Genomic DNA, 20,954 nt, shown 5'->3' with positions numbered 1-20,954 from the left:
CTAAGTCTCGCGCATGCTCAGAAAGAATTTACACGGCGAAGGTTGCATTGCAGTGTATCGGACGCCGAATTTCTCATCCCGTCGTACGTGCCGTTCACGTCATCGCGCAAGTTTTCAGCGGACTGTTCGTTCGTCGTGTGTGGTCAAGTCCGCTCATGCAAATTTTGAACGGACTGTTTGTCAAACTGTTTGACGAACCTAGTTGGGCGGACAGTCCGCCCGTGTGTACGCGGCCTAAGAGTTTACAGAGGATGGTCCGAAAAAGAGAAAATACACAGTGAGCGGCAGTTGTGTGGGCAAATATGCCTTGTTGATGTCAGAAGAGAATGGGCAGACTGGTTAGAGATAATAGAAAGGCAACAGTAACTCAAATAATCACTCATTACAACCAAGATATGCAGAATACCATCTCTGAATACACAACACATTGAGTCTTGAAGCAGATGGGCTAAAGCAGCAGAAGAATAAACCAGGTGTCACTCCTGTCAGCTAAGACCAGGAAACTGAGGCTACAATTTGCACAATAAAACAATAATAGTGTGGTGCTCCAAAGAGTAATAATAATGAAATCCACAGTGAAATAAACAATGGAGATATAGACCAACAATATTGTGTGGTAAATGGTTATGGAATAAATTAATAAAAGTTCAAAAATAAATAAAAGTTCAAAAACAAAGTTAAGATATAATACAAAAGGAATCAAAATATTCTGGTGAACAGTGCAACATAAAAAATAAAATAACTCCTGTGCATGGAAGAAAGTCTCTCACACTACTGACGGTGATAACAATCTTGACCAAACATGTGCAAAAACAAAAGCAAGGCTGGCACGCTTACCAGATGAGGTGGACCGTATACCGTAAAGCATAGGGGTCAATAAGGCATGGATGAGGAAAAACCTCAACGGGGTATAACTTGTGTGATGGGTGTTCTGAGGTAGACTCCCTACAATTTGCACAGGCTCAATTTCAGCTGTGGCATTCAGATAGTAGGATCAGAATTTGACATAAAGAACATGAAAGCATGGATTCATCTTGCCTTGCATCAACATTTCAAGCTGGTGGGGGTGTAATGGTATGGTGGATATTTTCTTGGCACACTTTGGGGCCCTTAGTACCAAATGAGCATTGTTTAAATGGCACAGCCTACCTGAGTATTGTTGCTGACCATGTCCATCCTTTTATGACTACAGTGCACCCATCTTCTGATGGCTACTTAAAGCAGGATAATACACCATGTCTCAAAGCTCAAATCATCTCAAACTGGTTTCTTGAACTAGACAATGAGTTCACTGTACGCCAATGGCCTTCACAGTTACCAGATCTCAATCCAATAGAGCACATTTGGGATGTGGTGGACTGGGATATTTGCATCATGGATGTGCAACTGACAAATCTGCAGCAACTGCGTGATGCTATCATCTGGCTCAAAATATCTGAGGAATGTCTCCAACACCTTGTTGAATCTAAGCTACGAAGAATAAATGCAGTTCTGAAGGCAAAAGGGGGTCCAACCTAGTACTAGCAAGGTGTAACTAATGAAGTGGCTGGTGAGTGTATATTTCCATAGGTGACCAAGGGTCTCTCAAAGGCAAAAAATACCTCATTTGTGGCCTCTGAGGAGCTGACAGCCTATTTCCACTGTTGGTTTAATAAGAATGTTGGTGGGGTGATTTTTGGATATAAAACCTGGCAGCTGTAACTGGAGCAAATGCTTAATTTTCTGCTCATCTCTAGTTGAGAACATCATTGTCTTTGTTATACAGTGGCATGTTAGTAGTTACACGCTAATAGTCTCATCTGTATGCCTAAAATGAATGTATTTCCTAAAAGAGAAGATCTCTGTTCACTACTAGAGCAGATAGCAGCATACATTATTTTTATAGTAACCTAAATGTAGTTTCTGGCATTTAGAAAAGGAATTACATATTTGATTTAATAGCATTAAATAATTTATCTTTAAATAAGCATTTGTGACAGGAGATTCCTCTCTTGGGTCCTGGTTAGCATTTTACTCTCATTCCTATTAAATTTATACCCTCCATATGGAGGATGCTGTCAATCATAGCAAAGGTGCTAAAATAAAAAAAGAACAAGCTGCCAGATTTAATTAGTCTCTCAGTTACTCTGTAGACCAACAGACCAAACGGCAAGTGCCATTTCCTATGCTAGATTCAGGCACAACTAACAACATGGAAAATGGATGACGTAGTTGTTAGTTTATTTGTTTTTCATTTTAAACATACTTGTTTATTTATGATCTTTATTTTTAAGCCATATTTATGCTAGAATTCATTACTCTAGCTCTACCACAACTTCTGTAAATTAATGATATATATATATATTTTATTATGTTTTTATCTATCATAAGCTGTAAGTATGGTATCATGATTGTGTGAGCATCATGCACATATAGGGGTTGATTTACTAAAGGAAAATGGGCTGTCCAGTTTGAAAGGGAAATTGCATTTTGAAAGGAAATTTCCCCCAGGGCTTAGTGAATATGGTAAAGCTTTGCTGAATTACTGCTTCCAATCATGTGCAAGCAAAAATGCTTTATTTTTTATTTTTCCTTGCACATGACTGGGTATTCTAGCAAAATTAAGTTTTACCATTCATTAAGCTTTGGGGACAATTCCCTTTTAAAGTGGATAGCCTATTTGCTTTTAGTAAATCAACCTCAAAGTAATTACTATGAGAATATGCTAGGGATGTTTAACTTAGTCTTCAGGGCCATCAATGTGACAGTAAACATGAATATTATTTAGTAACTTTGAATAATCAGTATAAAAGCCTCCCAGTAGGGCCGTGTAGGTCACTGATTATAGTTCCCCCCATGTTTATGCCCTCCGGGGCCTTCCTCCCTCCCGATATGTGCTTTCTCTCCTTTCCAGGAGTGTGATGCACCACATCCCCCCACCCAGTGGCAGCCCGTTGTCACGGTCCCTACCGTGCCATACAGATGGCCAGGCGTGGTCACGCCCCAAGGTGATCAAGGAGGTATTGAACCCATGACTTTCTTTCTTTACTGCTCCTGTTGCTTTGCATCTGAGCCACACCTCAGTTCATTATTCAGCCTGGTTTCCAGCTATGCCTTGTCCTGCATGCAGCACTGAGGGCTATACTCTGGATCTTGCTTTGCAATTAGCATCCGTCACTCCTGGTTTAGCTAAGGCAGTTTATCTAATCAGCTGGGTATAAAACGCTGCCTCACTCTGAGGGCTTGGTCAGTTTTAATGTCTCTTATATTGCCAAAGGTTCCGGTTTTCCTGTGTTCTTATTGTCACGTTTCAGTGTTCCAAGACTGACCCCGGCTTCTGACCCTGGCTCTGTTCATCATTATTTCTGACTTCTGGAATCCCTGACTATGGCTTTACCTTGAAAATCCTTTGGTAAATTCCATTGCCAAGCCCCCCTGCTCAGATTCACAGCCCAGGTAGCCTTTTACTTTGGTACCGTGGGCTGTGTGTATATGCAAAGGTGCAAAAAAAGACCTGTTTAGGCTCTGAAGAAAGGGGTTCTCCCCTGAAACCCGTCAGCCATCTTGAGGTATCGTTTGATCCACTCAACGTTAGGTCCTGGCTTGTCAATGTTCAAAATAGTGAATTTGGTTTTATTGATTATGCCTTCTATTAGTACTAGTTTGTGAGTATATACTTTGCTGTTTTGAATAAAGCTTTAATAGTGGTAATGCACTAGGTTGGTGTGCCCTCCTTCTTTTCTTTATTTGGAACGGTGAGCATACATCTCTGCACTCCTCCCCGTCCATTAGGGGAGTCCGGCTGATGCCACCCCCTCCTCTCTATCCCCTATATGCAGTGGATATATTTATGCATAGCATAAATCCATCCCCAGCTGCCATGGCTGCCCCTTAGTCATGTGTCTGGCCCCTTTCAGGGCACCGGGCACATGAATTACAGCGACCAGGTTTTTTTTAAACGCCTGATTTGAGCCATAGGCTCTAATAGGCTTTTAAAAAGCATGGGCTCAGGTCACAGAGCATGCGACCTGGAGCCCACCCAGGTGTGTTACAACAGCGAATTAATACTCGCTGTTGCAACACTGATCGTCCTCCCGGACAATCAAGAAGCAGGTATGAAACTTGTTTCCCGATTAGCGAAAATAGCAGGCGATCCTATTGGATAGGAGGAGCAGAGAGGAGACATACTGTGGAGAGGACTCCAGGAGAGGACACCATAGCCCGCCACAGCAGCTCTGAGCGCTGCGCTCACCACCCGCATCCACATGGAGGGGGGGTGTTAGTGCCATGCCACGTGGGGGGTAGCTGGCAGTTGTGTTAGTGCCACTCCACCAGTGGCCTGGGGGGGTTATTTGCCACCCCCCCAAAAAAAATATACCAGCCACCACTGCCCCACCCCCTCCCTTTTTTCCTTCTTTTTACTCTTCTCCTGAAAGATTATTATTATTTTTATTACAGGATTTATATAGCTAAATACAGATTCAAAAAGTAAAAGTCCTGGTTTCAGAGATTCAAGAATACAGAAACAGCATTTCAGTAAGTGCATGATCCCACTACCAATAAATGGGTTGCTTCGCTCACCTCAAGAAGTTGACCCCTGTATCCACAGAAGGTCAAACATCACCTTTCTCCCACTAAACTGGGGAATGGGTGTAAGCAGATGTAAACTGGTCTCAGCTGATAAAAAGCTCAATCGACATCCAAATGCAATGAAGGACATAAAGAAAGAATCGAAGTGCTCTCTCTATGGTTATAAACTAGCGCTTTAATAGATTAAAACTTACAAGATACCACCAAAGCGGCTAAGAGGATGGACATGGTCCAATTGGATAGCAGCAGGTGATGTAAAAAATGTGGCTCTTCCTCTTGTATGCGTTACGTCCTATGGGAGGCTGTGGCCTCATCACTAAGCATTTTCCAATAAGCTGCGCTACAATATGTGAGTGACTATATAATATCTAACTCATATAGTGTAATATAAATAAATTAATAAATAAATTAATTAATTACATGTGAATACACCTTATTCAATTACCATATAATACTAACCCATGTGACATGAATTAAATACATAATGGTGAAAAGTGCATACAAATGCAAATTTAATAAAAACATAAACCACAACCATTAGGGTAAAAATATTGTCTCTAAAAATACTGTGTGAAGAGTTAATTAGTCCACTTTTCAAGTTAGACAATGTTTTATAGAGTCTCCACTGTGATGTTAAACCCAACACCCACGAAGAAGTGCCACAGGAAAGAACAAGGATTCTCCATCAATGACAATACTGCCTTTACCAGCTGCTTTGATCCCTTGTGAGAGATCAGATGTCGCCAGTGGCTTATCACCCAGCCAGGGTCTATGTAAAAAGCACACACAATAAAATTCAAGCTGGCCAGCTACACTGTTGCTGCCCATCGCTTCCGGCAACGCGGATTCGTGGTGACGTCAGCACGCCACTTCTCCCTACACTGTTTTGTCAAAAGTGACGTTGTCCAGTGCCCCTGGAAAACTTCACTTTTGACGAAACAGCGTAGGGAGGAGTGGAGTGCTGACTTTACCACAAATCTGCGCTGGTCCTGGAAGGAATGGGCAGCAACAGTGTAGCCGGCCAGCTTGAATTTTATAGTGTGCACTTATATATTTAAAGACATGTAAGTGCAATATGGCTATCTTTTTATTGAAGTAATTTACAGTATTACGCTATGGTGGTTCCTTTCTCTTGTATATGGGAAATGAGCAGTGTGCGCATAGGAGAATAATTATTGCCTGAGTGGAGCATTGGAAAACGGGGCCTGCTTTCTCTGATACATAGACCCTGGCTGGGTGATAAGCCACTGGCGATATCTAATCTCTCACAAGGGATCAAAGCAGCTGGTAAGCCGCAGTATTGTCATTGATATTATTGTGTGTATCTCACATTTGAGTTGCAGCTTTTATTTTATTTAACGTCTCACCTCAGTGGTCTTATTTTATTCAGTTTTCAAGTCACGGTTTATTCCAAATTTTGTATTTTATTGTTTATGATATACAATAGACAGCACTGTATTGCCCTTTTTTACTTTCATCACTAAGCATGGCCACACAGATAAGACCACTTTCCCTGCTACAGTTAAAAAAGACTGTGGTGTTCTCTCTCTGCTCTTAAGTTGCTCACTAGAAAGTAAAGGAGCAGCAACAGGTTGACAGGGTTATCTCTCTGCTCACTCACAAGGAGGTGGGAGATGTGTCATCCCCCGGAGGCAGGGCCATCAGGACCAGGCAGACAGTAGAATTCATTGGCAATAATCTTTATTATGGGTATTGGAGAAATTAATCGGAGAAGTGTAATTGATCCCAATAAAACCATCTGGTCTTATGTTCCTCCGACTTATTTCGCAGAACAGAGGTCAAATCTTCCATTTGCTCTATATCATTCACCCTTGCAAACCACTGAACCACCGTTGGCATGGATAGCTGTTTCCATACAGGTGGGATGCATGCTCATGCAGCATTAAGAAGAGGTTTGAGAAGGGACTTATGATAAAGTTTCCTTGATAAAGGGGTAAGGTTTAGTAGGACCGTGGCTGGGTCCTGTAGGGAAATGTCTGTGAATTTATATATGAGTTTGAGGACTGGTTTCCAAAAGGTTTTGAGCAAAGGTCATTCCCAGAAGATGTGCAAGATAGTTCCCCGATGAAGACCACAGCACCAACAGCAAACCGTTTGATTGGGCAATATCTTTGCCAAGACTGGTGGGGTTCTATACCAGCGTGTAGTTTTTTTATATGTGGTTTCCTGATATAATGCTACATAACCACTAAGTTAAAATATTTTTTTTGCTATAAAATTACTTAGAACCCCCAAACATTATATATTTTTTTTTTTATAATTTCTTTTCTAACACCCTCGGGAATAAAATGGCGGTCGTTGCAATACTTTCTGTCCGTATTTGCGCAGCGGTCTTACAAGTGCACTTTTATGGGAAAAAATACACTTTTTTGAATTAAAAAATAAGACAACAGTAAAGTTAGCCCAGTTATTTTTATATATTGAAAGATAATGTTACGCCGAGTAAATTGATACTCAACATGTCACACTGCAAAATTGAGCCCGCTCATGGAATGACAACAAACTATTACCCTTAAAAATCTCCATAGGCGATGTTTAAAAAGTTCTACAGGTTACCAGTTTTGAGTTACAGAAGAGGTCTAGGGCTAGAATTATTACACCCACTCTAACGATTACAGTGATACCTCACATTTGTGGTTTGAACACCATTTTCATATGCAGGCACTACTCATGCATGTGTTCGCTTCTGTGCGTGAGCTCGTCTGGACTTTTTATTTTGACACAGTTTTTTTTTTTTAAACAAGTTTTTGTCACTTTTATTCCTATTACAAGGAATGTAAACGTCCCTTTTAAAAAAATGCATGACATACAGTGGTGTGAAAAAGTGTTTGCCCCCTTCCTCATTTCCTGTTCCTTTGCATGTTTGTCACACTTAAGTGTTTCGGAACATCAAACCAATTTAAACAATAGTCAAGGACAACACAAGTAAACACAAAATGCAATTTGTAAATGAAGGTGTTTATTATTAAAGGTGAAAAAAAATCCAAACCATCATGGCCCTGTGTGAAAAAGTGATTGCCCCCTAAACCTAATAACTGGTTGGGCCACCCTTAGCAGCAACAACTGCAACCAAGCGTTTGGGATAACGTGCAATGAGGCTTTTACAGCGTCCTGGAGGAATTTTGGCCCACTCATCTTTGCAGAATTGTCCTAATTCAGTTACATTGGAGGGTTTTCGAGCATGAACGGCCTTTTTAAGGTCATACCACAACATCTCAATAGGATTCAGGTCAGGACTTTGGCTAGGCCACTCCAAAGTCTTCATTTTGTTTTTCTTCAGCCATTCGGTGGTGGACTTGCTGGTGTGTTTAGGATCATTGTCCTGCTGCAGAACCCAAGTTCGTTTCAGCTTGAGTACACGAACAGATGGTCGGACATCTCTCCTTCAGGATCTCTTGGTAGACAGCAGAATTCATAGTTCCTTTTATCACGGCAAGTCTTCCAGGTCCTGAAGCAGCAAAACAGCCCCAGACCATCACACTACCACCACCATATTTTACTGTTGGTATAATGTTCTTTTTATGAAATGCAGTGTTCCTTCTACGCCAGATATACTTGGACAAACACCTTCCAAAGAGTTCCACTTTTGTCTCATCGGTCCACAGAATGTTGTCCCAAAAGTCTTGGGGATCATCAATATGTGTTGTGGAGAAATTGAGACGAGCTTTGATGTTCTTTTTGCTCAGCAGTGGTTTTCTCCTTGGAACTCTGCCATGCAGGCCATTTTTGCCCAGTCTTTTCCTGATGGTGGAGGCATGAACGCTGACCTTAACTGAGGCAAGTGAGGCCTGCAGTTCCTTGGACGTTGTTGTGGGGTCTTTTGTGACCTCTTGGATGAGTCGTTGCTGCGCTCTTGGGGTAATTTTGGGCGGCTGGCCACTCCTGGGAAGGTTCACCACTGTTCCATGTCTTCGCCATTTGTGGATAATGGCTCTCACTGTGGTTCGCTGGATTCCCAAAGCTTTGGAAATGGCTTTATAACCCTTTCCAGACTGATAGATCTCAATTACTTTCTTTCTCAATTGTTCCTGAATTTCTTTGGGTCTCGGCATGATGTGTAGCTTTTAAGGATCTTCTGGTGGACCTTACTGTGTCAAGCAGCTCCTATTTAAGTGATGCCTTGATTGTGAACAGGTGTGGCAATAATCAGGCCTGGGTGTGGCTATAGAAATTGAACTCAGGTGTGGACAACCACAGTTATAGTATGTTTTAACAAGGGGGGCAATCACTTTTTCACACAGGGCCATGATGGTTTGGATTTTTTTTCACCTTTAATAATAAACACCTTCATTTACAAATTGCATTTTGTGTTTACTTGTGTTGTCCTTGACTATTGTTTAAATTGGTTTGATGTTCTGAAACACTTAAGTGTGACAAACATGCAAAGGAACAGGAAATGAGGAAGGGGGCAAACACTTTTTCACACCACTGTAACCTCTTAAATATGAGATCTGGGGTCAAAAAGACCTCAGATCTCATATTTACACTAAAATGCAATAAAATAAATAGATAAATAAAATTCTCCTTTAAGAGCTGTGGGCGGAAGTGACTTTGACTTCCACCCTCCCGTGTCATGGAGCCGAGCAGGGACCATCTTTCACTCAGTCGGCAGCCAGGCATCCACGGGAGAGGACGCGATCGTCTCCACCGCTACCGGCGGGTTCAGTAAGCAGCGAAAATCTTGCGCCAAATCTGCCACATAGACCACTTTTATCCTAAAGAGAAACGCACGCAGTTCCCGAAAATACCAGGGTTATGGCAACTATCTGCTAACATAACCCCGGTATTTACCGTCAAAATACCGACGTACGGGTACGGCGATTTCCATGAAGTGGATATAGAAAACTTCTGTGAAAAGAGATTTTGCGTTCTTTTTGGGGTTCTGATAATGTAACTCTCAAGTCTCTCTCTCATTTTGCCAGGTACAGGGGATCCTCAGCAGTATGAAGTTCCAACAAATATTTGTAGGAGGCAGAAAGGGAACCCCGAATCCGGCCCTCCCCCAAACATAGTTCCTCAAAAGAGTGAAGTTTTCGAGTGAATAGCACTGGTTTAGGCAATGAGCTAAGAAAGTGTGAGAACTGAATAGTCCTCCGTTATCTAGTATTAGAGGAGCTCGTCCAGAGAGCACAGTTTCCGCAGGGAACCAGCTGGAAGACTGCAAAAACTGGGAAGCCCTCAGGAGTCCCGTGGGGCTTGCGAATGAAAAATTGGATCAGTAAGACCGGGTGTGAACCCTGGGTGACCGACAAGTGGTGTCATTGGGGAGGGAAAATTTATCAGCGAGGATAGATGAAAAAACCTGTCCATTTCTGCAAGAGTAGGGCCAATCAACGGGTGAGCTGTCAGATAAGTAGTGTGAGTTTTCTCTACCCACGGTAAGCCAACGAGTGGGGCATGGGCAGTTTCCTGTTCCAGTGCTACACACAAGACTGGGATATTTTGATAGGCAGTGCTTGTAATAAGTACAGAAGTCTGGGCATTGCATTCATCTTAAGGACAGGCTGAGTGTCAGTTATGGCAGTTGCGAATTCCTCAGAAGTAATGGGATGAGATAGAGCCTCCCACTCTTCTACCGTTAGTGTGGGCAGATTGGTTTCCTCAAGATAAGCTTGGATGTTGGAGGAGGTAAGGGATGTTGAGCCTGGTAGAAGGTAAGGATTCAATTCCGGAGTGGAGAGCTACTGCCACCTGGGCAGAGTATTCCTAGAGTGGAGAGTGGTCACAGTTAGGTACAGAGCCCCAACCATTGGAGCCCCGAAGCTATTTTAATTATGTGTGAAGGCACCAGTGGTGCTTGGCAAGGTTTAACTGGAGAGCCAAAAGGTGAAAAAGCATATCCCTGTTAAGTAAACAAGGTAGAAACCCCCAGGAGGAGGGTTAGTGTCAGTGCGTAAGACTTAAAACATGTCGACAATATAGTCTCAACTAGATCATGGAGATATACATCCACTGATGTGCCTCAGTGCCTCAGGAAAGGGGTGCGACTGCCTAGGTGGCAGATCAACACTGACACTAAGGACACAAAAGTGTAATGATTTCGGACCAATAACGGTAATATTTAGAGAAATATCAACCTGCAAACTAACCAAAAGGAACAAACAACATATAAAGCATACTGACATCACATTAGGTAAATGTAGCATGAAAAAACAAAACAAAAAAAACCCTGCATTTCAGTTAATCAAGGTAGGCAGGAGATTGGTGTAAATGTACCCAGGCCTATAAGTCACTCATATAACATTCTGGGTACGCTCCCATAAATGATGAAAAGGATAGTCAGTTCATGTGAATTTAATCTGGAACATAAGGATGCTGAGTCGCAGATACATTGGATGACTGTATAGGTAGTTTCAACTGGCCGCCTCTTCATTCAAAACTTGATGCTGGGAGTTCCCTGCTGAGCAAGCCTGTGAGAGACCCCCACGGTAGCGACAGTTGTTTCGAGCCCTTTGCGGTCTGCCCAGGGGGGGGGCTGATGTTGAGGATCCCTGGGGATGATCACTGTGAGCCAATTGGGAATTAGAACTGGATCCATATAAAGACAAACAGGTCCGGAAGCTCTGCTGGATGGCGTAGGGGGAAGGTATCTGGTCCCTTGCGAACTATGAGATGAAATCGGTGCCCCCTTTGTAAGTAAGCCCTTTCTCGCCAAGACCATCCAGAAGAGGTTTAAGTGCCACATCAGAAAGTCTTTCTGGAAATGTCCGCCAAAAGGTGGATGGTAGCACCATCAAACTCCAAGACACCCACTTGCCAAGCTCGCCGTAATATTTTCTCTTTGAGAATAAAAGAGTGCAAACAGCAGAGGGCATCTCTGGGTCTGTCAGATGGGCCAGATCTCTAGCCCTGGGTTTTGTGCACCCTATCAAAAATTATTTATGTATCCAGTGGGCGGTCCAGATTAAGGTTAAAGATATTAGACACTGTTGTGCGTAATTCTGATTGTGGGACAGATTCTGGGATCCCTCTCAGCCTGATGTTTTGTGGTCGGCTGCGATTCTCTAAATCATCAAGATGCAGTCATTTGGTCATTGAGGTAAAAATGAGAGGACTGAAAGACCTGCATAGTCTGTGTCACTGTCTGCTGTTTGTGTTCAAGGATAGTAACATGAGAGTCCAGAACAGACACCTCTTGCTTAAGGTTTTGCACTCCCCCCTTTAAGGCTGTCTCCATTCTATGGACCATTGTGTCCAGATCATCACTTGTGGGCAGCTGTTGTAGAAATGCCCACAACCTTTGCACTGAGTCGGCATTTAGGGGGATTCCCTGTGATTGGGGTGGGTTGTATGGCGGGCCGGCACCATCTTGGAAATTGCGGGCATGAAGGCTGCGTGTTGTTGCGGCTGCAAATAATGGTCCATGCTCTATGGGGTAGCGGTGGTGTAACGGTCTGTCTTTCTGGACATTTAAGGGTCTGATAGGCACCTGTAGTGTGCTGTAATTTGGCTCAGTAAAGCTGCGAGAGAGCTGCTGGCTGGGAGCTGTCAGAGAACGTCCTCACACCGCCATGCCTAGACCATGGCCCCAGAGGTCAGGTTTAAGCTCCCATTCACAGATAGAAATGGGATTTTTAGATCCCTGAAACTTTGTTTTTTCCTCCTCCTCTCTTTTCACCATGGTCTGGCTCAGCTTTCCTTTTCATTACTCTATGTGGGTACTGAATTCTTGTATGAATTTCTTAACATCAGTTCGCATACGTTTTAAGTGCAGCTTGTTGCACCCATATGCATGCATGTTCTTCTGCTAAGCAAATATCTTTGTTGTATGCTTGATTTTAGATGACATGCTTGGATATCTGTACCTGTTGTATAATTGTATGTATAGGCCTAATACAGACTTATTTGCTAAAGCAGTTTGGCTATGTGGTATGCTTTCTCTATATATTAAAAATTAAAACGTCCCATTTACACCTGAAGCTCCTAAATGCTTAACATACAAAATACCCTGTTTTCAACTGGGCCTGTTTACACCAGAGTATACTGCTTGAAGCTTGTAGCTCAAAAAAGCACTTTTATTGGCCCCAATAGACTTCAGTGGGAGCGCCTGAAAAAAAATGCTTGCATGTGTGTGCAAAAAAAAAAAAAATTTAAAAAACACCTTACTGCACAGATTTATTCCCTATTAGTTATTAATGAGCAAAAACACCTGTACAAACTCTAAACAAAAAGTCTGCAAAACAACCAAAGATGCTTAACGTCAAAGTGCTCAAGTGTGAATACAGCCTAAGTAATTAATGCAAAGTTCTCTTAACTTTTTGCTTACTTACTGCTCCTTATTACATGAGGACAAGTATACAGGTGTGAGGATTCTAACTGTGGTGGCAATTTGTCTTTATAATAAATGTCTAGGATCCTTACTAAACATCTGCAGAGTCAACATAATAAGCAACCTAAAAAATGTATCTACTTATCAATCAGCTTGAACAGACTGACTGATTTGCATTTGAGAGAGAGGAACGTTGAAGCACAATTACTGTGCGCAGTACTCCATGGGAGAAAGGAATCCTGTATATTTAATAAGTAAGTCTAGCTACTACATTCACACATACATTTAAAAAAAAATTAACTTTTTTTTCAATTATTAGGAGTCATCAGTAAGATTTGTAACATTAGGCTGATCAATGTTTACTCTCTTTATATCTGCAGCCCCACCACTCTTCATATCAGTTGTCACCCTTTCAAAAATTTTTTACATTTTACAGTGAATATAAACAATGAAAAAAAAATCATATAATACAAAGAAATAATAAAAAACTCTTTAAGGGCTCATTCACACCAGCGTTAGTCTCTGAAAAGAAGCAGGGAGATTGCATAGAGGCCCCATTCACTTAATGGTCAACGGGTGCTATGCCCACCAAAAGTGACAGGGGGTATAATTTATTCCTCTACAGCTAAAGAAGACAGCAGTTTTGGGGGTGGTAAAAGTGTGGTTCAAATGTGGGGTTCTTCTGCTCCCCCTTCCCAACCGCTAGTGTGAATACGCCCAAATTGAGATAAAATTACAAACTCTCAATGATTGCAAAGACTTACAGTGAGTGGCTTGTAAAACATTAAGTACAATGACCATGATTATACAAGAAGGGGATGTGGATACAGAAAGGGTGTTCTTATACTGTATTCAATGCTTGTTTTTTTTTTTTTTTTTTTTTTTTTCTTGTGATTAATACGTACAGTATCTCACAAAAGTGAGTACACCCCGCATATTTTTGTAAATATTTAATTATATCTTTTCATGTGACAACACTGAAGAAATGACACTTTACTACAGTGAAAAGTAGTGAATGTACAGCTTGTATAACAATGTAAATTTGCTGTTCCCTCAAAATTACTCAACACACAGCCATTAATGTCTAAACCGCTGGCAACAAAAGTGAGTACACCCCTAAGTGAAAATGTCCAAATTGGGCCCAATTAGCCATTTTCCCTTCCCGGTGTCATGTGACTCGTTAGTATTGCAAGGTCTAAGATGTGAATGGGGAGCAGGTGTGTTCAATTTGGTGTTGTCGCTCTCACTCTCTCACACTGGTCACCGGAAGTTCAACATGGCACATCATGGCAAGAACTCTCTGAGGATCTGAAAAAAGAATTGTTGCTCTACATAAAGATGGCATAGGCTCTGAGAAGATTGCCAAGTTCCTGAAACTGAGCTGCAGCATGGTGGCCAAGACCATACAGCAGTTTAACAGGACAGGTTCCACTCAGAACAGGCCTCACCATGGTGCTCAGCCTCATAGCCAGAGGTTGTCTTTGGGAAATAGACATATGAGTGCTGCCAGCAATGCTGCAGAGGTTGAAGGGATGGAGGTCACCTTTTTAGTGCTTAGACCATACGCCACACACTGCATCAAATTGGTCTGCATGACCAGAAGGAAGCGTCTTCTAAAGATGATGCACAAGAAAGCCATGAAACAGTTTGCTGAAGACAAGCAGACTATGGACATGGATTACTGGAACCATGTCCTGTGGTCTGATGAGACCAAGATAAACGTATTTGGTTCAAATGGTGTCAAGCGTGTGTGGTGCCAACCAGGTGTGGAGTACAAAGACAAGTGTGTCTTACCTACAATCAAGCATTGTGGTGGGAGTGTCATGGTGTGGGGCTGCATGAGTACTGCTGACACTGGGGAGACACAGTTCATTGAGGGAACCATGAATACCAACATGTACTGTGACATACTGAAGCAGAGCATGATCCCCTCCTTTCAGGGACTGGGCCACAGGGCAATATTCCAACATGATAATGACCCGAAACACACCTCCAAGAGGACCACTTCCTTGCTAAAAAAGCTGAGGGTAAAGGTGATGGACTAGCCAAGCATGTCTTCAGACCTAAACCCTATTGAGCATCTTTTGGGGGCATCCTCAAATGGAAAGTGGAGGAGTGCAAGGTCTCTAACATGTACCAGCTCCATGATGTCATCATGGAGGAGTGGAATAGGACTCCAGTGGCAACCTGTGAAGCTCTGGTGAACTCCTTGCCCAAGAGGGTTAGGGCAGTGCTGGAAAATAATGGTGGTCACATAAAATACTGACACTTTGGGTCCCAATTTGGACATTTTCACTTAGGGGTGTAATCACATTTGTTGTCAATGGTTTAGACATGAATGGCTGTGTATTGAGTTATTTTGAGTAGACAGCAAATTTACACTGCTATACAAACTGTACACTCACTACTTTACATTGTAGAAAAATGTCATTTCTGCAGTGTTATCACATGAAAAGATGTAATAAAATATATACAAAAATGGGTATACTCACTTTTGTGAGATAATGTATATATACACGAGCTGTTCCTAGATGGGCATAGCAAACAGTAAGACTGGCCCCACTTTTGTGGCTTGCTATAACAAATGTTTCCTTTGTGACGTACTTTTATGAAGCGCATTTTTTGTTTACTGTATATAAGAGAAAAAGTTAACTGGAAGTTCAATATGCACATAGGACAATGCTGCAAGAATGTTGTTCATAAAATGAAAAAAATATAGGGCTCACTGGGGAACAACATTCAGTTAAACACATGAATCTATAACTTACATTTACTAAAACACATAGAATAATATGTGACATTGTTATATTTAAAGCCATTGTTTCCATTAGATTTACATTTTGATGATGTACAAAATATGAAAGACTAATGCTGTGTACACACAAGCGGAATGTCCGACAGAAAAAGTCAGACGGAAGCTTTTCATCATATATTCCAATCGTGTGTATGCCTCATTGGACTTTTTTTTTCCGAAAATTCTGACGGACCTAGAAATAGAACATGTTCTATTCCTATTCCTATCAGCAAAACCACACGTCTGTATGCTGTTCCGATGTACCAAAAATGATGCATGCTCTGAAGCACGTACAAGGCGGAAGCTATTGGCTACTGGCTATTGAACTTCCTTTTTCTAGTCCCATCGTACGCGCTGTATGTCACCGCGTTCTTGACAATCGGACTTTGGTGTTATCGCATGTACACAAGACAGTTTCAGCGGAATTCCGTCGCAACTCTGTCTAGAAAACCTTCAGAGTTAATTTCAACGGGAAAACCGTTGAAATTAACGGGAAAACCTTTAATGCCCTGTGAACAGGGCATTAAAGGTGTGACTGAGAATCGCAAGAATAGGACGTGGAAAAATAAAGTGAATTGTATATTTAAAGTATGTACTGTATATAGAGACATATGCCTTGTTCTAAGAAAAAATATGTTTACCTTTTTTACTGTGATAACTCCCACTTGGTACGTAGCATCTGTTGCGACATCAAACATCTCAGGTCCATCACCATCTATGATGGTATACTTCATTTCTGCATTCACTCCTTCATCCTGGTCCATTGCTAGAACCCTTCCAACTGTAGAATTAACAGGGGCTGATTCTAAAACATTCATTTGGTAGTGTTCTGATGGAGATCAAATGAAAGGATATTAACATACACATAAGGCACATACAAAACAGAAATGGTGACTTCCAAAGAAATAAACCTTTAAAAGTGTTTGTTTCCCCAACACTTCATATTCCTGATATGTGCCTGCTGTACTTCTATTAGAAAATCTCCTGTTCTCTTTGTATTGCTTCCTTTGTGTAACATCCCTGGTGTTCCTAGTCCCTCTGCTGTCCTTTTAAAAACTGACCACACTAAGCAGGAGAAAAAAACATGGTCAATGCTCTAGTACTTAAAGCAGACCTTCAGTCATGTTTTCAACTTTCCATCTATTAAATCTTCTGCCCTTGTTGTTTTAACTTTGGATAGTAAAACATTTTTTTCTGCCAGTAAATATCTTATACAGCCCACTTCCTGTTTCTTGGCTGGCAAAAAGTCTAGGCTTATGACATTGTGCACAGCTCTCTTTCTCACTCTCGTGAGAGTTTGCCAGAAAGGGAGGGGGTGAGTCATAAGATGGCCAATAAGAGCTGCATGGCTGCAGAGCTGGAGGTGTGCCTCTTTGTGTCTGTATAAATCCAGGAAGTAAACAGGCAGCAGCTTCAGCTGCCCACAGTTAACATGGATGCAGCCAGACTCAGTGGAAGGAGATTTCAGCAGCATATTTGGCAAGTACATAATCACAGTATATATACAAAAAAATATATAAAGTGGTTGAAGAGAACCTTCAGAATGGCAAAGATGTTTTTATTACAAATTATGTGAGCAGACTGCGGTTCCTCTTTAATGTACTCTAATCCAATGATCAGACTTGTCCTGACATTCCCTGACATGGGTTGATTTACAAGGTGATTGTTTACAGTTATGCATAATGTGGTGCCATTAAGATGTTATGAATGTGGGGAAGTGGGTAATTTCAAGGCACAATGTCCCAACGGGGAGAATGTGGCCAACTTTGCAGCAGAAGTTGTGAAAGTGTTAAAGAAGTTGTTCCTGGAGAAGCCTTCCGGGGGCCCCAGTGAAAGAGCCAATCAGGTGTCCTTCTACAGTAGCTAGCTCCAAAACAAACGACATGAAGAGACAGGAGTGGAAGCCCTGTCAACCCTTGCAGTGGACTCCCGCTATTGTCCCAGAGCAACCCAGTATCTTGCCCCTTCTGACACGAGGTTCCCGACAGGGGAGGGCCCCAAGGAATCAGCCGAGACCCCCAGGCGGGTCAGAATTCTTGTAAGAAAGGAGTGCGAGTACAGGCCACCGAATAGGTCAAAGCCATCACGCCCTATTAGTTTCCTGCTAGACTAGTGGGACCTCCTCCTGTGGTTCCCATTCAGGTAGAGGGAATCTACACCAAAGTCCTCCTAGACACTGGAGCTCAGGTAACCTTCCTCTACAGAGATTTCTATGTTACGCATCTTAATTACCTGCCCTTACAGAAGTTTAAAGCATTGCAGATATGGGGCATTGGGACTCAGAAATCCCCTTATGATGGCTATCTACCAGTCAAGCTGACATTTGACCCTTCTGTGGCAAGTAAAGCAGAGACCTTTGTCACGCTGGCACTAGTTTGCCCTGGCCCACCAGGGGCCGGAAAGATTTGCATGATCATAGGGACCAACACGGATCTTGTTCAAAGATTGTTGACACCTCTTGTCCTGGAGTCTGGTACTCCAACTACTAGTGTATACCATATGCTGAGACAAGCCTACCAGCACCTAGCACAAGAGCAGAAGGCCCCAGCTGAGGGATTGGGGAAGATGTGGTGCCTGGACCAGCAAGGGAAGGTGTTACAGCCTGGTGAAATGGCTTACTTACAAGCAATTATCAAGCTCCACTGTAAGCAACCAGGTCTTTTTTTCGTCCTAGAAGCAGAAGACCAGGGGGTAGATACAGGTGTAGAGATAATCCCAGAAGTGATTTCAACCAAGGCATTACAAAGAAGTCATGGGAAGATTTTGGTCAGTGCCTGCAACGTAATGCCCTCCCGAGTGAAGATGTCAGCTCGAATGTTGGTGGGACAAATGAAATTGGCCACCCCAGTCTCACTGTTTAATCTGGTGGGCAGAGCGAAGGAGGCAATCTCTGTCAAGGAGGTTTACCTGAAGAATACTCCTCTTTCTCCAGAGTGGAAGGAAATGGTAAAGACCCAGCTGCTTAGAAGGCAGGCTGCATTCTCCAAGAGTGAGTTCAATGTAGGGTGCGCAAAAAGTGCCAAAGATCGCATTCATCTCCAAGAAGATAAGCCGTTTAGAGAAAGAATCAGACAGATTCTCTGGTGGGGGGAGTGTGTAGTGGTAGCTATGCATCTTCATTACATTGCCAAGCTAGATGTGACTCTGAATGAACATAGATACAGCTTGTCAGTTTTACACGAGGGACCCCCCCCCCCCCCCTTTTCTTCTCACAGACTTGTTCACAGGCAAAACAGCCCACTCTGCCCTTTCACCTAGTTTCCCATAGGCAGAGGTTAGTGGGTCAATCAAAGGAGGACTAGAAGAGATGCAAAGAACTCTGAGAGATGGAGTTCCCAGTACAGACTGCTTGATTGAAATCAACATGTAGAGAACTACATCTTCCAAGAAGCACTGCTGTATGGGAGAAGTTTTTTACCCTGGAGGCTTTCTGAGAGAAAGGGCAGAGCTACCATGAGGCTGGGAAGAGTCTAGATGTGTGGACAGGAGGCTGCAGATTTTAGACCTGGGGGATCAAGTCTGCCACAGCCAGGAAGTCGGTGGCAGACATATGGGAATAAAAGAGGACTCCGCGTGTGTCCCCAGGCATTCCAATCTGCGTACGATACCCCTGTGAGGAGGCATCAATTGGACACTTGCAAGGACCGGGACTACAGTAATTTTACCTGTGGCCTTTGGACACAGGAGTTGGTCATCGGGCTTTCACCCAAATACTTCATGAGCCAGAACTCTGATTTATCCTTGATGCCCTGCCTCCCTTAGTTACATTGAACCATGATGCTGTTACACGCTGCCTGGCAGTGAAAACACTTGCTTACTACCCCATAGGATAACAATACTGGTTGCTTGTCCAAACCTTTGGATGTATCGAGTTTACCTCACTGCAGGATATCAACCAGTGCACCATCGTAAAGTAGCTCAAAATCTTAAGGGCCTTATCTGAGTTCAAGACACTAGTCAATTACAGGTGGATCCACATTGGGGGTTGATTCAGTGCACTGGGTCAGTTATTGAAGTTAAGCAGGCCTGCTGGGACTGTGATGCTGGGGTGAAGAAGGGAGAGGATTGAAAAAGATTAGGTCATTCTTTTACCCTCCTTCTGCCTGGATATAGCCCAATTTGTTTGTGGTTGTCAGATGCTTTATTGAAATTCATTTTACATTTTCTTACATTTTCTTGACTTATTTTCATGTGTTTAGCAGACGAATTTGACCTTGTTGATTTTCCTGTAACTTTTGTCTTGTCATATCTCATCACACCTGCTTACTGCTTTATATTGCTGTGACTGTTTGTTTTGTCCTCTTTTAAGCAAGCACACAGTAAAAGTTACTTTCTGATTTCACTATAACCTGTGTCTCTTACTGTGACATTTACACTACACTACAGCCATGTGTGTCAGTGGCATTGAGCCTGTTCTTGAAGTTCAGAAAGCAGAGTAAAAAAACAATATTCAAGTGGCTCATGCGGGGGTATTGCTACATTTAGAAGAGCATTAAATGTAGAGGCTGCATTTGTTTATTTTTTTAGGCTTTTTGTATCTTTTATTTTTTTTTAACCTGGTGATCCCACTAGTAGCATACTTCCTATCTTGGGGTGTCTCCATTCTGAATGGAAGAGCAAAAGAGACACCTTTGGGCAGCAGCATTGTCAGCCTGGCAAGAGGGTAATAGATTTTTGGACTTGTTAGAAATTCTGTATATAGCCCTACAGAACAGACAGACAGTGCACAGTCCACAAGGGCTTTACTGCTTAACTGCAGAAAAGAAACAGGCACTTTATTATCAGAGAAAGGACAATAGAGTATACAGTACCATAGCTCCAGCAACAACCATATAACCACTGCCATCTACTGGCTAAAGAATATAGCTGTAGTTGTTGTACAAAATTACATGAACCATGCAGTCCAACAACTTGACTAACAAATTAAGATTGAACTCAGCTAACACTTTATATACAGTTAAGGCAATTTTTAAATTTTTCTTTAGAGATAAAGGAGTTACATAAATGAATAAAAGTTGACCATTGTAAGCACCCCTTTCAGTGGTAAATGGTTTGCCTCAATGTTCTAACTACCACTTTTGCTGCGCAGCTTGGTTTGTTAACCGCTTGCTGACCGCCTCACGCTGATATACGTCACCAGAAGGGTTTGTACAGGCAAACAAACGCACCTGTACGTTGCCCTTTAAGAGCTAGCCAGCGAGCACATGCTCGGCAAGTTCCATGAATTGGGTCGTGGGTCCCGCTGTCAATCGCCATGGGGATACCCGCGTTCGTCTCACGGAGAGGAAGAACGGGGAGAAG

General features: G+C 42.4%; 1 protein-coding gene across 2 annotated transcripts in view; it reads right to left on the bottom strand.

Moving 5' to 3' along the window:
- The window catches only part of CDH20 (cadherin 20), a 545,380-nt gene that overhangs the window by 42,084 nt on the left and 482,342 nt on the right, over positions 1–20,954 (bottom strand). For both annotated transcript variants that reach the window (XM_077492049.1, XM_077492048.1), the window contains one exon: positions 16,295–16,482. In XM_077492049.1, coding sequence (XP_077348175.1) covers positions 16,295–16,482 — 188 coding nt within the window. The remainder of the gene's footprint in view (positions 1–16,294; positions 16,483–20,954) is intronic.

The sequence above is a fragment of the Lithobates pipiens genome, unplaced genomic scaffold (assembly GCF_037356315.1).
Source record: "Lithobates pipiens isolate NorthernLeopardFrog02 unplaced genomic scaffold, aLitPip1_a1.2 Scaffold_19, whole genome shotgun sequence".
In the NCBI taxonomy this organism is placed as follows: Eukaryota; Metazoa; Chordata; class Amphibia; order Anura; family Ranidae; genus Lithobates; species Lithobates pipiens.
Note: the sequence above shows the minus strand (reverse complement) of the source record. Positions and strands in the feature narration are given on the sequence as shown.